This window comes from Serinus canaria, chromosome 25 (assembly GCF_022539315.1).
Source record: "Serinus canaria isolate serCan28SL12 chromosome 25, serCan2020, whole genome shotgun sequence".
Lineage (NCBI taxonomy): Eukaryota > Metazoa > Chordata > Aves > Passeriformes > Fringillidae > Serinus > Serinus canaria.
In genome coordinates this window covers 5199866-5217546 of record NC_066338.1, presented here as the reverse complement: position 1 = coordinate 5217546, position 17681 = coordinate 5199866, and the positions used below count along the sequence as shown (strand labels likewise).

The window sequence follows — 17681 nt, the reverse complement described above, 5'->3', positions numbered from 1 at the left end:
CCGCAGAAGGAACAAAGCTTCTACAATACGTAGATGACTTGTTGGTTGCAGGTAAAGGGGAGGAAGACGTAAGGACGAGCACAATTGGGCTTTTGAACTTTTTGAGAGAAAAGAGATTGAAAATTTCAAAATCAAAATTGCAATTCACAGTGCCAGAGGTCAGATATTTGGGACATTGGTTAACAAACGGAAAAAAGAAATTAGACCCAGAGAGGGTGTCAGGATTATTGCCTTACCAACCCCACAGACTAAAAGAGACTTCCGGCAGCTTTTGGGGTTGTTGGGGTATTGTCAGCAGTGGATTGAAAGTTATAGTGAGAAGGTGAAATTTCTCTGTGAGAAACTCACCACAGATAGGATCAAATGGACACAAAAGGTCGAGGAAGAGTTTAAGGCAGTCAAGGAGGCACTCACGGCAGCGCCAGTGTTGAGCCTCCCTGATGTCAGGAAACCTTTTTAGTTGTTTGTGGACACTAGCAACCACACAGCACGTGGGGTGCTGACATAAGACTGGGCGTGGATCAGGAAACCTGTGGGGTACTTGTCCCGGCTTTTGGACCCGGTCAGCAGGGGCTGGCCCACGTGTTTGCAGGCTATTGTAGCTGTGGCTTTGCTAGTGGAAGAAGCAAAGAAGGTAACCTTCGGGGCATCTCTGGTAGTATTTGCACTGCACAATGTGCGGGGGATACTACAGCAGAAAGCTGACAAATGGCTCACAGATGCAAGGTTGCTAAAATATGAGGCCATTTTGATTCACTCACAGGACTTGGAATTGAGAACAACTGCACAGAACCCTGTGCAGTTTCTGTTTGGAGAGGCTGCAGAGAAATTAGTTCATGACTGCGTAGAGACAGTCGAGCTGCAAACCAAGATCAGGGAGGATTTAGAAGAAGAAGAATTAGATGAAGGGGAAAAGTGGTTTGTAGACGGATCGAGCAGAGTGATTGAAGGGAAAACAAAATCAGGGTACACAGTTGTGGATGGGATGACAGGGAAAGTGATAGAGGCAGGTTCCCTGAATGCAAGCTGGTCTGCACAAGCATGCGAATTGTATGCGGTTTTGAGGGCACTGAAAAGACTGAAAGGGAAAAAGGGAACAAATTTCACCAATTCGAGGTATGCCTTCAGGGTGGTCCATACATTTGGAAAGATTTGGGAAGAAACGGGGCTGATCAACACGAGGGGAAAAGAACTGATACATGGGGAATTGATTTGACAAATTCTGGAAGCACTGAGAGGTCTGGAAGAAACTGTGGTTGTCCATGTGAAAGGGCAACAGACAGGAATTCAGTTCTGAACCAGAGGGAACAATTTGGCTGATCAGGAGGCCAAAACAGCGGCACTTATGGTGGTAAGTACCCCAGAGACCAAAAGGGAAGAAATCCCTGAGAATCCCCCTCAGCTCTCCCAAAAAGATATTGAATGTTATGAAAAAATTGGAGGTGAATTGATAGAATGTAAGTAGAGGTTACCTGATGGGAGGGAATTAGTTTCCAGAGGATTTACTAGAAGGATCTTATGAAAATTGCACCAGAAAACGCACTGGGGGGAACAGGCCCTGGCAGAACAATTTCTAAAATTTTTCAGGTGCAAGGGAATTTATGAATTGGCAAGACAAGAGGTACAAGGGTGTTTGATTTGTCAAAAGATAAACAAATCAAGAGCCAGGAAGGCTGCCCTGGGGAGTCGCCCCATTGCGAACCAACCATTTGAAAGAATTCAAGTTGATTTTACTGAATTGCCAAAAGTGGGAAGGTTCAAATTTGTATTGGTGATTGTGGATAAATTGACTCATTGGGTAGATGCCTTCCCCAGCTCCTGGGTAAAAGCCCAGACCATGGCCAGGAAATTGTTAGAGGAAATTGTACCCCGATATGGGGTAGTGAATTGCATTGATTCGGATCAGGGAACACATTTTACATCAAAGGTTATTAAGCAAATGGCTGATGCTTTGGGCATTTGGTGGGAGTACCACACTCCGTGGCACCCCCAGAGTTCAGGACAAGTGGAGAGAATGAATCAAACTTTGAAGGCACAGTTATCAAAATTGATTTTGGAGACAAAGACATCCTGGTTGAAGTGTCTGCCTTTGGCTTTGCTAAATATCTGAACCATGCCTCATTCAGAGATGGGGCTCTCACCATTCGAAATGCTGTATGGGATGCCATAGAAGCATGGAATGCCAGTGGGACACCCCAGATTTGAGGATGGTCAGATCCAACCATACGTGGTTGTGATCAACAGAAACTTACAGGAATTTCGAAAGCAGGGAATAGTGACACAGAGTGCTCCTCTGGGGTTCGCTATTCACAAAATTCAGCCTGGGGACAAGGTGTTTGTAAAAGTGTGGAAAGAGGCACCGCTCTCTCCTCACTGGGAAGGTCCTTTTCTTGTGCTCCTGACAAGAGACACGGCCATTCAGACAGCGGAGAAGGGCTGGTCACACGCATCTAGGGTGAAGAAAGCCAAGCAGCAGGAGGAAGCACCTGACTGGAGGGTCACTTCTTCCCCCGGCGACTTAAAGATCCGACTCTAACATCCTCATAAATGACAACGTGCGGATCAGTTGTATACTGTCAGATTGTGTATGCTATCCATTTGTGCACTTTAAGTGTGAATATTGTCAAGAGGTTTTCGTGATCCATTGCAGAAGGGGACAGAGGCCAAAGGGACTGTGCACCCAGTGTTTAGAAGAAGAACTCAAATTGACTGTCTGCATCCTTACCCACAAGTCTGGGTATCATGGAATTAGATTCTCAGGAGTGGTTTCGTATTTTTCAAAACGGGGTGCATGGGAAGCTTAGGTCCCAAGCAGAAATCCTGGATGTGGAGTGCTGGAAATCCACCAGGGTCCCGTGCAGTTCCGATGCAATCAGGGTGTCTCGGTGGGGCGCCTTTAAGAGGAGGGATGCGGCTAGGTCTGAGAGCATCTTCCCTGAAGAGTGTTCCTGCTGCCGCGAAGATGATCTTCCTCGCCGCTGGTGGCACCCCAGGGGGCGGAGGCAAAGGCAGAGGAGTATGCCTAGTGGGAATCCTGATTGGCCTGAGCCTAGCCATGTGCGGGACACAGAGTCTGAGCACTGAGATCCCCAGGAACAACGGAAATTAAAGCTCTGTGGATGAGTGTGGAAAATGCACTCAGGTGGTCCCAGTCACAGGGGACGGGGGACTCTCAACATACCAAGCCCCAGAGGAATGCCTGAACTGAACTAGCAGGCACTGTTGGAAAAATGGCACTCGGGTGAAATTGTGTGAATTGGAAATTGGGATTTGGTGCATCAATCCCGAGGCAGGGTTAAGGAACAGGCAGTCAACTGATCACAGGTTCCAGAGGAAAAAACATGACACAGAACAGATGTCAATCCCCATTTGTGACCAGTGTAACTGAACTGTGTGGGTTGGGGGAAAGACAGAGTCAATCTTTATTGCATATCACCAGGTGAACCCTTTGTGCTATGATAGCGCAAAGTTGGGGATATGCACGATGAATGGGAAAATGTATTGGGTGACAAATAATATGAAATTTGAAAAAAATATTACTCGGGAAAAGGACCCACTCATATTGGATCTGGCACGAGTAAATGATGACACGGTGTGCCTGCAATATGATAGGGTTGTTTGTTTTGTGAACAACAAAGATGATGAGGATCCTGAAGGAAAGATGAAAGAAATTATTCAAGAAATGAAAATAAGAGAGTCAGAATTGAGTAAACAGAGAATTGAGCAGGAGAGGTTGAAAACACTGAGTGAACAGTACGAGGTACTGGAAAAACAATATGCTGATGGGGAATTACCTTCTCCAGACAGGAACTTATTCATCGATCTAATTCAAGAAATTGCAACAGAATTGGGTTTGTCGAACTGTTGGATTTGTGAGGGGCTGAAATCTGCGGAGAAATGGCCCTGGAAATGGGAAGGTTTGGCTCCTGAGCAACTTCTGAAATGGGATAGCCCGAGGGTCTCAAAATTGGCACAGAGGCCTGAGGGGTGGGTTTTGGACCAAAGAGTGATTAGCTCAATTTGTGTCAGCTAGGAATGGAGAGAATACACTGAAATGGTAAGATACTTTCCCTGTGTGTCTACTTTGACAGTGAATTCTGATTCAAAAAGAAAGGTATGGCTCCCTGCCCCTCCCTTGGGACACTGGAGTCTGAAAAATGATACAAACTGTGAGTGGGACGAGAGAACAGGATTTCTCTCTTTTTGCTGGGTCCAAAGTCCAGGAGCCAACCCTTTCCAATCCTTGGAAAGTGTAAGAGAATTCTGGGGAGACACTGGGAAAATAGATATTAAATGGAAAGCACCAGATGGGATGTATTGGATCTGTGGAAAGAAGGCATACAGTGAATTACCCCCAAGGTGGAAATGGTCTTGCACTCTGGGTATGATCAGGCCAGTTTTATTCACTCTCCAGAGAACAGAAAGCAATCTGTTAGGGGCTCTGTTGTATGAGACCTTGAAGAGGGAGAGGAGGACTCTGAAGAAGATGATACTGGTAATAAGCAGGGGCAAGCCTGGGGGGAAGAGGAGTGGCCAGCAGCAAGAATAATCGATTATTATGGGCTGGCCATGTGGGCACAGGATGGGAGCTATGGATATAGGACCCCGATCTACCTACTGAACAGGCTGATCAGATTGCAAGCAGTTCTGGAAGTTGTATCGAATCACACCTCAGAAGCCCTGGATTTACTAAGTCGGCAGCACACTCAGGTGAGAGCCTTTGTGTACCAAAATCAAATAGCATTAGACTATTTGTTGGCAAAGAGGGAGGGGTGTGTGGGAAATTTAACGAATCGGAATGTTGCATTGAGATTGATGATTATGGGGAAACCGTAAGAGGTTTGGCAGCCGAAATAAAAAGGTGGCCCACTTCCCTGTCCAAAAATGGAATTTGATAATGCAGTCCTCCTGGTGGGACAATTTATTCGATGGAGCATGGTGGAACAAAGTAATATTTCTTGTTCTCTGTTCAGTAGCCAGGATCCTATTCCTACCCTGTCTGATTCCGTGTTTTATCAGACTGATCCCCTCTGTAGTCAGGGGAATGCAGATTGCAATAGTCCCCATAGACTCGGAGGGAGTTTCCAGAGATGATGCATCTAAGATCATGAGGCTCGGGGAGAGAAGGCATGCCAGCGATGCTGCAGAAGCATTGGCAAGGTTTGAAAGACAAAACACAGAAGAAAGAAGTAGTATAGTATATCAGGGCATCCCACAAGGGGAATACCAAATACTGTAAGGGTTACTCCCCTTGTGAGGAACCCTCAGTGGTGGTGGGTAGAAATAGAAAATTAATAAAGTAGAAGCAAGAATTAAAGGGGTAAAAAAATGGGGAGGGATTGTAGTATATGATGTAGATAATTCATGCTTTGGAAATTGTATCATGCTTTGGAAACTGTATAAAAATTATAAAGATCCAACCATGCCTCTGACCCCCATGGCCAGAAGCAGGGCTTTTCATTTCCAAAAGATTTCCCGGACTCGCCCAGATAAAATCATGACCATTAACGAGTGAATGAGTCTTTCCTGGGTGATCAGTGACCATTTCCCAAGAATGTCCAGAGCATTCACCGAACAACACCTGGTGGAGATTACATCGAAAAGCGAGCCACGTCCTGGCTACAGCTGAAAAGAAGACAATTTTGAGGAGCCCAGACAGACATCCAAGCCTATGGACTTGCTTTTGTACAGGACTGAATCTGAATAGTTCCTGTTATACATATGTAGGAACGTACAGAAATCTTAGGTCATTTCTGCTCCAGGCAGAAAAAACTGTATATAAGCTGGATACCTGGAGCAGTTGGGGTGACACTCTGGGGACACACTGACACTATGTCAGTCTGTCCCAAGTTCACCCAGCGTCAAAGTCCAGGGCTGACGCTGTCTTGGCTGTGGTGGTTATAGACCTTTTTTTTTTTTTTTTGGTTGTCGCTCTAATAAATTTATAAATTTTTTTTAATAAATTTGGCGGCTGATTTGATCATTTATAACAGAACATATTCAGACTGAACACACTACTGAAATCTGTCTAATTAACCGCAAAGGATTTGAAAATTGAAATCACATTATTCCCTCATGCTTGGCTTGTTAAGGTGTTCTGAATGTTAATGAGCCCTGGGAGACTGAATTCCTGCACTGAAGAGCTGAAGGCTGAACAAGGCTCTGGAGCAGTGAAATTCAGCAGCAGCCCCCAAGGTGCTGAGGATGTCAGCAGCCCTCACTGAGGCCATCCCTGCCCAGAGCCCCTGGGGGAATGGGCAGACAAGGAGAGCGTCCCTGGGGCTGGGGCAGCACAACTCAGAGGCACCAGGGGCTCCAGCTGGGAAATGGAGTGTGGGATGGGGCTGGGAAAGCCCTGCCTGGGCTGGGCCAAGCAGGACAGACAAGCCCTGACCCCCATCCCCAAAACAATTCTCTCAAGGAGACATTTAAAAGGAATTACAATTGTTTGTGCACTCTGATTTGGAGTATTGGAGAAATATCAATAAGAGATTGTGAGGAGCTCAAAAGAACAAAACAGCCTTTACTGGCAACTTCAGGAAAATCAGAGAAACTTTGGCAAAAGGTTTATTATGACATTGTAGTGGTTTTGCTTTGTTAATTTAAGATTTTTCTACTCTTGAGGTTTCTTAATCAATGTATTGATGAGTGTTGTGGGTTTTAGTGTTGGTTCATTATTTATGTATTTATTTTGTTGTGAGATTGGATTAGGAGAAGGGTAAAATAGCCTTAAAATTTTAAAAAGGTATAAAGAAAATTTTATTTAAAGTAACTTAAGGAAAAGAAGGTAGTAAGAATTAAAATAAACTCTTTTGAACACTTTTTTTTCTTTACAATTTTTTCTTTTTACGGAAAATGTAAAGAAACAGAATTAAAAGTTTCTAGTTACTTTACTATATGTAGAACAGTCTCTTTTTAGATTACTTTGGGAAAGGAATTTTTCTTGTTAAGGTTATGGCAATTTTTTTACAAGAGGAAGAAATGGGTTTTTTGTAGTTTCTTATTTTGTCACGGATAACAGATTTCTGGGGAGCTTTGTTATTGTGAAGTTGTTTTTATTGCTACAAGCTTTTTTACAGCTTGTTGATTTGCCATGTTGACTAAGGGGGTATTGTTTTAAAGATGAGTTATTTAAAGGTAAAAGTTTTTATTATTTACTTTTACAATTATTTTTAACTCTGGGAACAGAGACCTTTTTTGTGAGCACTGGATTGCTTTTTTTTACCCCATTGTTTAAACTTTTTATGAAATTAGAGGTTTTTTTAACATTTGTTTATTTTAGCATGGACGTTTTTGTTTGATATTAATTTGAATTTTTTTATAGTTTTATGTGTTATAACAAAAACATTTTTTCTTTTAGAGTTTATAAGAGGAATTTAATTTTAAGATTAAGATTTTTTTCCTTCTTTTTTATTTGGGATTTAATTTCTTCTTTACTGACTTTGATGGTTTTATGTTTGTTTTTTAATATGCTTGTAGCTTGTTTCTCTTTTATTTGAGAGAGGATTGAGGTATTGAAAGGGTTAACACCTGAACTGCCAGTAACTTGTGCTGGAAGTTGTGGTTGGGATGTGTTAGGATTGGTTTTATGGTTGGGTTTAGGGTTTTTTTGTGTTTAATTTTACTTGTATGGTCATTGTCTATGGATTGGAGGTTGTAGGGGTTTTTGGTTTGAGTTGTGCTGGGGGAAGGGGGAATTGATGGTAAGATTTTAATAGCTGTGGTTGGCTTTGTTCTGGTTTGGGTTTTGTAGCCTCTTTTGTTTTCCTGTTTGGGAGTTGTTGGGGTTTGGTTTGGTCAGAATGGGGCCAATGATGGGGAGGGGGGAAGGGGCTCAGCCCATGGCAGGGCTGCTGGGATTGCTTTGGTTTGGTTTGGTTTGGTTTGGTTTGGTTTGGTTTGGTTTGGTTTGGTTTGGTTTGGTTTGGTTTGGTTTGGTTTGGTTTAGGTGGGGGCTGGGCCCAGGGCCTGCTGCTTCTTTGTTGAGTGGAAAAGAAAGAGGAGGTTCCTGGGTTTATTTGTCCTTAGAATATGTGTTTAACAGAGGCATGTTCAGTATCTCAGTGGTTTAACAGATTGCCAGTTACACAAAAAGTTTTGTATTACATTTGAAAATTCTTTTCATGTCAAATCACGACAGACATTCAATCAACAAGAAACACTTCTCAAAGCATTAGCTTGGCCCATTTGACTTCACAAATGCTAAGCCTGTTCAATTTAATATTAATCAAAATTTGCAGGAGCAAAGAAATAGAAGAAGACACAGAAGGAGAGAAAGACAAAAAAGATACAGAGGAGCACACTCACAGCTGCCAACTCCTGAATTCCAGTGGTGTTCAGATAGAAATTCCAAGAGGATGCAGGATCAAGCTGTGTGCTTGCCTTGTGGTCAGCCTTCAATAGCCCTTGGTCTTCCTGGGCCCTTCCCCCAGGTGGGACTTGGGCTCATTTGGTCCCTCAGGAGCTGGGCTGGGGCTCCAGAGGTGGCTGTGGAGCATTGCCTGTGCTGTGCCAGGGACTGGCAGACACTGCTGGGCTGGGATGGAGGCTCTGGGGGGATTGGGGTTCCAGGGCAGGGCAGGGCTGGGGTTCCAGGGCAGGGCAAGGCTGGACCTGCCCCTTCCTCCTCCCCTGTGGAGCAAATGTTTTGCGCCAACAATCTCCTCCAGTCTGTCACAACAGGCAGTGTTGGAGGTAGAAACCAAATTTCATGGGCGCCTGGACAAAGGACAGTTCCTTTCCTGAGCAAGAAAAGCCTTCGTTCTCAGCTCATTTCTGGTTTGATTGCCTGGATTTTGTTTGGGTTTTTTGTTGCTTTTTTTCCTTGGTGTGCCTGAAGTGTCCAGTCAGGAGCAGAGTCAGTCTTGCCAAAGAAAATTTGTGCTGCTGTCCCTTAATATTAAATCTGGTTTTTGCTGACCCCTTGCTGGGGATTTTTTCAGGCTCTCCAGCCCTCGTTTGTAACAGGGTGAAGGAGCCCTGGCCCAGGCTCTGGCCCTGGGAGACACAGTGACACTGCTGGGGGGTCCCTGTCCCCCTGTCCCACCCCCATGGCCCCGGCCCCCCGTCCCCGTGTCAGGCTCTGGGGTCGATCTCGTGGAACATCCTCTGGGGGAGGCTGCGGCACCGGGGGCGGGGGGACCCGGGGGGACAGGGGACCCTGCTGGGCATGAGCAGGGTTGGACTGCTCTGGGGGGGCTGTGAGGGGGGACAGGGCAGAGTGACCTCCCCAGTGACCTCACACAGCCCTGTGATGTCACACAACCCCTGTGATGTCAGACAGACCCTTGTGATGTCACACAGCCCCTGTGATGTCAAACAGCACCTTTGTGACGTCTCAGCCCCTTCGGGGATGTCACACAGCACCCACCCTTGTGATGTCACAGAGCCGGCTCTGGATGTCACCCTGGAATGTCATGCAGCTGTGCTGTGATTTCACAGAAGAGTCTGTGGTGTCAGAAAATCACAATATGATGTCACACTCTGTTCTGTGATGTCACAGACTGCTCTATGATGTTACAGAACCACCCAGTGATGTCACAACCCACTCTCTGATGTCACAGAGCAACACCCTATGATGGCAGAGTCTCCTCTATGGCCCCTCATCCTACCCTATGATGTCACAGACAGCTGTGTGATGTCACAACCCCCTCAGTGATGTCACAAAACCCTCTTTGTGATGTCATACTGCCCCTCTGTAATGTCACAGCACACACTTTGACCTCACAGCCTGCTCTGTATGTCAGAATCCCCTCTATGATGCTGTAGATGCTCCATGACCTCACACTACAAACTCTGTGATGTCATAGCCCAACCTGTGACCTCACACAACCCACTCTGTGCTGGCCTTGGCCTCCTGGGGACCACCTCTCATCTTCAAAATACTGGGGGCCTGTGCTTTTCTTCTCATGGAAAAAAACATCTTTCAAGTCCAGGCAACCATGGCAAAATGGAGACTCAGCCTCTGAAATTCCTTATATCCAAGGATAGCTCCCAGACAAAAGCTGCCAGGACTGTCCAGGTTCCCTTGGCTTCCTGAGGGCCAGCTCTCATCTGCCTTTGAAACTCTGGGGCTCTGTACTTTCCTTCCTATGGAAAAGAACTGTCCTTCTTGTCCAGATGCCCAGAGACAAAAGTGGGGTTTGGCCTCCCAAATTCTGTCTGTCCAAGGATTCCTCCCTGACAACAGGTCTGCCTGGCCTTGGCCTCCTCGGGGCTGCCTCTAATCAGCCTTTGAAACACTGGGGCTCCACTCTTTCCTTCCTATGGAGAACTGTCATTCCATTCCAGGAACCCATGGCTGAAATGAAATTCCACCCCCAAAACTCTTAAATATCCAAGGGGTACCTTCAGACAAAAGTAACCAGGACAGACAGGTCTGGCTTGCCTTGGCCTCTGGTGACTGCTTCTCATCTGCCTTCAAACCCTGGGGTTCTGTGGTTTCCTTCCTATAGAAAAGAACTGTCCCTCTTGTCCAGGTGCTCTTGGCCTTGAGCACAGGACCACTCCATAGGGACACAGGAGCTCAGTGGGGTGGAGACTGAGGACAGCAGAGAAGAGCCTGGAAGGGATTGAAGGGTGGTTTCAGAGAATGTGGATCCTTTCGACATAGTAGAGAACAGCCAGAGAAAGAAAAAAATTAGTACTAAGGGCAGCTGGGGAAGCCCAGACTGGGAGCAAAGAGAAAGGAATTTCCCTGCCGGGGCAGGGCTGTGGTGCAGCACGTCCCCAGAAGGAGCCTGGAGCAGCCCAAGGCTTTGTGTGGGCAGGCAGAGGCAGGCAGGAGGCAGAGCTGTCAGCAAAGGAAGGGGCCAGCCAGGTGGGGCAGCCGGGGGATGAGCACAGCCTGCAGGGACAGAGGCCAGGGCAGGGACACCGTAGGACAGCCTGGGCTGCACAGGGCACAGGGATGGGCAGCAGCTGCAGGGCCCTGACAGAGCCAACTTGGGCAGCACTTTGGCCATGGCTGCTGGCCCTGGGCCTGAGGCCACAAGGAGGGGACAAGTGACCCTGGCAGCCCTGGGGCCTCATTGCCTCCTTGTCCCTGCTCAGTATCCTGGCAGGGGCTGCCCCATGGTCCTGCCCTTGGCATTGCCCATCTCCACATGCCAGTGCCCATCCCGGGAAGAGCCCTGAGCACTGAGGGAGGGACAGGATCTGCCTGGCCAGGGGCTGGGGCTCAGGCCTTGGCCCTTTGCATTCCTGAAACACATCCAGGTGTGCTCAGCACCAGACACACCTTTGCCTTGCTTGTCCTCACTCTCATGGCTGCCTCCAGTGTTCTGCTCTACCTGGAACCTGGAGACACTTTCACATGAGTTGTGTCCATGAGTGCGACCCAGTAAAAATTAAAGAGTGTTCTAAGTTTGTGTTTTTGAGAAGTTCTTTGAGCACACTCTGAGGGACTGAGTCTGATGCAAAGAGCACCAAAGCCCCAGAGGGTCATTCAAGTCCTTGTGCTGTGTCTGTGCTGCTGAGCTGGGCTGGGCTCCTGGCCCAGAGGCAGCTCCTGGCAAGGGCAGCCCTGCAGAGAGACAGCTCTGGGCAGGAGCAGCTCCTGGGCACAGCCCAGCAGGGCTGGGGCACTGCCAGGGCACCTCAGGGACACCAGCAGGGCACAGACAGAGCTCACAGGGGCTCAGCACTGGCAGGGGCTGTGGGATGTCCCAGAGGGGGCTGTGTCACAGCAGCACCTCTGTGGCTGTGTCATAGAGGCACAGGGCAGCTGGGATGTCAGCAAGGGGCTGTGAGACAGCCCAGAGTGGGCTGTGTGAGGTCACAGATTGCGCTATGACATCATAGATTTTTTTGTGTGAGGTCACAGATTGGGCTATGCCATCATAGAGTTTTTTGTGGGAGGTCATTGAGCAGCTAGAGCATCATAGAGGGGATTGTGTGACATCACAGAGCAGGCTGTGACCTCATGGCATGGCTCTATGACATCATAGAGTGAGCTTTGAGGTCAAAGTGTGTGCAGTGATGTTACAGAGTGGCAGTATGACATCACAGGGAGAGATTTGTGGCATCACTGAGGCATCACCTCTCTGTGCCATCATAGAGTAAGGTGTGAGTCCCTAGAGCAGATCTGGCCATCATAGAGAGTGGGTCTGTGACATCAGAGAGTGGGTTGTGACATCCCTGGCTGGCGTGTGAGTCCCTAGAGCAGATCTGGCCATCATAGAGCAGTCTGTGACATCAAAGAAAACACTGTGACATTGCAGTGTGACTTGGTGACATTACAGAGTCTTCTGTGACATCACACATCAGTTTTGTGACATCACACAGGTTGTGTGGCATCATAGGGGCTGTGTGACATCACAGGGGCTGTGTGACATCAATGGGGCTTTGTGAGATCGCTCTATTTGCCCCCCCTCACAGTTCCCCCCAGAGCAGTCCAAACCTGCTCGTACCCAGCAGGGTCCTCCCGGGTCCCCCCACCCCCGGTGCCGCAGCCTCCCCCAGAGGATGTTCCACGAGATCGACCCCAGAGCCTGACATGGGGATCGGGGGCCGGGGTCCTAGGGGGTGGGACAGGGGGACAGGGACCCCCCGGCAGTGTCCCCGTGTCCCCGAGGACCAGAGCCTGGGCCAGGGCTCCTTCACCCTGTTCCGATAAAGGGCTTAAGAGCACTAAAAAAATCACCAGCAAGGGATCAGCAAAAACCAGATTTAATATTAAGGGACAGCAGCACAAAGTTCCTTGGCAGGAGTGACTCTGCTCCTGACTGGACACTTCAGGCACACCAAGGAAACAAAGCAACAACAACAAAACCTCACAAAATCCAGGCAATCAAACCAGAAATGAGCCAAGAGCCTTTAGAAATTAGGGTCCATTATGACACTGCAGGTCATCTTATAATCTATGGGCCATTGTGACCCTGTGGGGCCCCATGAAACCGAGGGGACAAAGAGCATGTCTTGGATGGTTTGACACACAGACACTGTGTCTGTGTGTGCCAACAGCACAGTGAGGGCAAGGATAAAAGGAATACGGCCTAAAAGGTTGCAGAACTCAAACTTAACAGGACTTAACTAATACCTTAACCTTAACTGATACCTTCAACTTCCCAATTTAGCAAAAGAATAGAGCTTAATAGTATTTAACCTGACTTACATCTTATGACTTTGAATTCAACAGAGGAATTACCTTTAACAATATTCAACTTAGCTTATAACTTGTAATAAACATAACAACTGAGCAAAAAAACAACACTTAGCAGCATTTAACTTATCTTACAACTTGTGATTTAACCTCACTTTCAGGCCTGACTGACTCAGCTCTCCAAGGCACTCAGACCCCTCAGAGAGCAGCATTTCTGCCCCATTTCCCCAGCACAGGCACTCCTGTGTGCACACAGACACACAGAGTCAGTGCAAGACACCTGGGAGAAATTCTCCTGAGGGCAGGGAATGCTCCCTGTGGATGCTTTGGCATCTCCCCAGCAGGCCAAGGGTTGAGCCTGGAGCAGTGGGGGGACTGGGGGGATAGGCCCGGGCTCTGTTGCCTTCCTTGGTGTCCCTCACCACGAGGAAGGCTGAGCCCCAGGCTTAGGGATTCATTCTGTCACTGGCTGAAGAGCAGAAATGTCTGCTGGGATTTTAGTGTCATTGAGAGCCACTCTCCAGGCCTCAGCTCTGCTCACTGCTGAGTTTCCACTCCCTTTTCCTTGTCCTTTCAGCAGGATGAGCTCTGTGAATCCCCTTGAGCCTCCCCACTCTCCCCAGCCCACGCTCCCCCTCAGTTTGGCTGAAGCTGAAGCTTCTCTGTCTCCTCTGGCACACCAGTCCAGTGCCCTGTGCGGGGAGCCCCAGCCCCAGAGCACAGCACCCAACAGTGCAGTCCGGGCTGGAGCAGCTGCCCTGCAGGCCTGGCTTGGCTCTTTGTGGCAAGGGAATGCTCCCTGTTTCCAGCTGTCCCTGCAGGATGGCCCCAGGGCAGAGCCCAGCCAGGCTCCCACTGCAGCCCCTGGAGCTTGGGGCAGACAGTGCTCCCAGAGCTGAGGTTACTGGGGAGCACCCGGAGCTGTGCCTTGCCCTCTGTTGCCGTGTGTCACAGTGCAGGCTGGCTGGTACTGTGTGAATGCACCAGCCCCTGGTTTGGCTGAGAGGGGCCTTGCCCAGTCACATCTCTCCCAAGGCTGCAGCATTTCACTGGCCAGAATCTGACAGGGCATAGAGATCAGAGTAATGAAATTATCCAGACTGAGTTTTTCAAAGGCCCTTTAGAAGGAAGGGCTTGAAAATAAATGCTCTCTGTTTGTCACATGAACATTGGGGTGAGTGGTCTCTTTGTCTCCCACCCACTCCACCCCCAGCCAATGTTACAGCCACCCACTCCCTCACACATCCCCCTCGTGCCTTCCCACTGCTGTGTCCTGTCAGGGCTTCCGCAGCCCCTCGTCCCTTCGTGGCCCAATCCCCTCAGGGTCTCCCTCAGCCCGGCCAAGCTGCCCGGCAGCAGCGCTGCAGCCCCACAGCAGCTCCAGAGGAGCCCCAGCCAGAGGCACCTCAGAGCCCTGAGCAATCCAGCCAGCAGCACACGGGCAGGAGGACACGGATGGCGCTTCCTGCCTGGCACAGGGCTTGTGGCCATCTCCAGGCACCGCTCTCACAGGGATCTCTGCAGCTCCAGCCCCTGCCCAACTGCTCTGTTGGCAGCACAAAGTCTTCAGCAGAACCACCAAAGGCCAAGGGGCTTCTGGCCATTTTTCCTGACACACTGCCCACCTGGGCAGCTTGCTGAGCCCAAGCACCCTTTCCCCCCTCTTCCCCTATGCCCTGCAGATCCTGGGAAGCAAAAGAAGCTCTTGTGAGTCTGTGTATTATAACACATTCTATATTCATATACTACAGAAAAAACAAAAAGAAAAAAAGAACAATCCTAAAGAAATAAAAAAATTCCCACTGGCTCCGGTGGCCCCAGCAGACAGAGCCTCTGGGCTCAGCTCTCTGCAGAGCTCCAGCAGCGCAGCCAGATGAGCCCTGACAGACGAGGCCGTGTCCTCCATGCCCTGCAGAGCTGATCCTGCAGCCTCTGGAAGATGGAAGATCGCTCACTCTGGAGTGACTGGAGGACATACAATGTTTGAAATGCCAAGTCTGACACAGCACTGCTGGTGTCCTCTTTAAGGTGTTCAAGGGCTGAAAGAGAGGAAGAGAGCCATGGTCAGATCCCAGATCTGCGGGACCCGAGGAGAGCCCTCTGCCAAGACCATCCATGCCTGCTCTAGCCATGGCCAGGAGGGAGCAGGGACCAACGGGACCAGCCCGAAGCTGCTGGCCACGAATCCCCCACGTGGCCTTAAAGTCTCTGTGTGCTCTGCCCACGCAGCCTCTCATCCGCACAGGGAGCAGAGCCCTCTGCAGCCGGGACAGGGCTTGCAGCTTCCCCCCACCAGCCCCCGCTGCCAGCCCGCTGCCCTCACTCACCGTTGCAGATGAGCTGGAGCTCTTCCTTCTTCCCCCTCAGGTGCCCTCCGGCCATCCCTGTGAACACAGAGCCTGTCACGGCCCCAGCGGCACAGCTCCCTGTCAGCGGCGCTGCCGGCGCTGTGGCCACACACCCTGCTGGCCCGGCAGGGCTCAGCCCGGGCCCTGGCCGCACGCTGCCGCCCCAGGGCTCGGCTGCCAGAGGGCGGCAGCAGCGCCGAGGCCAGCCGGGGCTCCACGGCGCCGGGCCCGGCCAGCACTGCCGGGGCAGCAGGCAGGGCTGGGGCCGAGCTGCGGCGGGCCGGGGAGGGAGCCCGGGCTCGTGGCTCACCCATGAACCTGATGGCCGCCGCTCGCAGGGACTCCTGTGGGTTCTGCAGGTAGGGCAGGGCCCGGCACAGGTGCTCGGCCGCTCGGCTCCTGTCCTCTGCCAGCTGGAGAGAGCGGCGGGAGGGAAGGAAGGGTTGGCGCGGGCTCAGCCCCTGGGCCGGGCGCTGCCTGCGCCCAGCCCCGGCCTCCCCTGCCCGCACAGCCCTGAGGCGCGGCCAGCAGCCGCTGGCGCCGGGCTCCCGAGGGGAGGGGGCAGAGGGCCGGCTGCTGTCCGGGGAGCCGCAGTGCCGGCTCTGGCCCACGGGAGCCTGGAGAAGAGCCCGCGCCGCCTCTGCGTGCTGCACACTGAGCACCGCCCTTGGGGCCTTCTTCAGGCTGAGGCCGGGGATTCTTGGCAGTCCTTACCAGGCTCTTGCCGAACCTCCATGTCTGATCCACCTGTAGCACTTGATCGAGACGCCTCCTCTTCAGGAATCTGGCTGAAGAATGCAGCATTTCCCGGGAGGCCTGGGGAGCAGCAGAGATGTAGAGATGGCCCCACAGGCCAGGGCACAGAAGCATCCCAGTGCCACAGCCTGGAGGAGACTGCAGCCCGCAAAGTGCCAGAGGCAGGAGGCAGCCCAGCCCCCTGTCAGGGGGATAGCAGCCGGCCACAAGTCCTCACCTCAGCTACAAGCTGATTCTCATCATGGCAGTGGAAGTAGAGTGGGAGCAGGCTCTGGCGCACGTGTGACTTCAGGGCCTTTCTTCCCTCTTGCGTTAACAAGTCCAGCATCTCTTGAAAGAGACACATGGAGCTCAGCTGCACCTGGCTATCATCCTGTATGAAAGGAAGGACAAAAGACCTCAGCATCAGCTGCTTCAGGCCCCCCAGGGCACAGGGCTGCATCTCCACAGGGCAGTGGAATGTCCGGGCAGCAGCCAGTGGCCGTGGCCGTGGGCACAGAGCCTTACGCAGTCAAAGAGTGGCAGGAGCGCCTCAGCCAGCTGCAGGGCGATGCGGGTGGGTATTTGGGCACCATTATCCAGGAGCAAATATCGGAGTAGAAGAATGGTCATCCTGACCATGTCACTGTCATTTTCCTCCAGGAGCTGCACAAGACTTTCCGTCAGGCTCCCCATTTTTTCAGCCTGCGTGGAACACAAGTTTCTGAAACACCACCTTGCTGCTGCAGGGCCCAGAGGCCAAAGGCCTGTCTCGGAGCACTCGTACAGCTGAAGTGGGAGGCAGGAGAGCTGGGAGCAGCTGCCCCAGCACACAAAGCCCAGGCAAGGCCAAGCGACTGCGTTGCCCAGCCCCACGCTGCCTGCACGGCTTCAGCCACTGTCCCCTCCTCACCATCAAGGGATTCTTGCCCAGCACTACGAGGCCTCTGAGGGCCAAGTAACGCCTCGCCCTGTGCTCGCTCTGCAGGTTCTGTGACATGATCTCCAGAACACTGTCACTGCATTCCTTCAAATCCAGGCACTCGAGGACCTGAAAGGCACAGGGCAGTGACAGGGGACCCGGCCAGCAGGAGCCCAAAACTACACAGGGCTGGGCCCAGGCAGCAGCACAGGGCACAGGCACCATCCTGGCAGCTGTGGCTACGAGAGGGCAGAGAGCTGGGAGGCAGCTCAGCAAGGCAGTGCTGGCCTTGAGGCTCACCTCCACAAGGAATGCCAGGGCAGGGAAATCCCAGTACAGCATTTCTTTGCCGAGCATGCTGAGCAGGTAGAATGCAATCTTGGAAGAAAAGTGTTTGTCTGCTTGGCGAATTTCTCTGACAAGAGGAAAAAGGAAACAAGACCCTGAGCCAGTGGGCAAACCTCTCCCAGGAGTGACTCACAGAGTTCTCATCTTTCCCCATCAGCCTTCCAGCAAGGGGACCTGGGCCATGTGGGAGTTGGTTGCTCATGGGTACCCTCCTCTCCCTGCCTTT

At 50.8% G+C, this 17681-nt stretch overlaps 1 protein-coding gene across 1 annotated transcript in view; it reads right to left on the bottom strand.

Annotated features, from left to right (window-relative positions):
• The window catches only part of LOC115485198 (uncharacterized), a 2106330-nt gene that overhangs the window by 1250933 nt on the left and 837716 nt on the right, over nt 1-17681 (bottom strand). Inside the window, 1 exon segment of the mRNA XM_050983901.1 lies at nt 14719-14727. Within this exon segment, the coding sequence (XP_050839858.1) occupies nt 14719-14727 (9 nt within the window).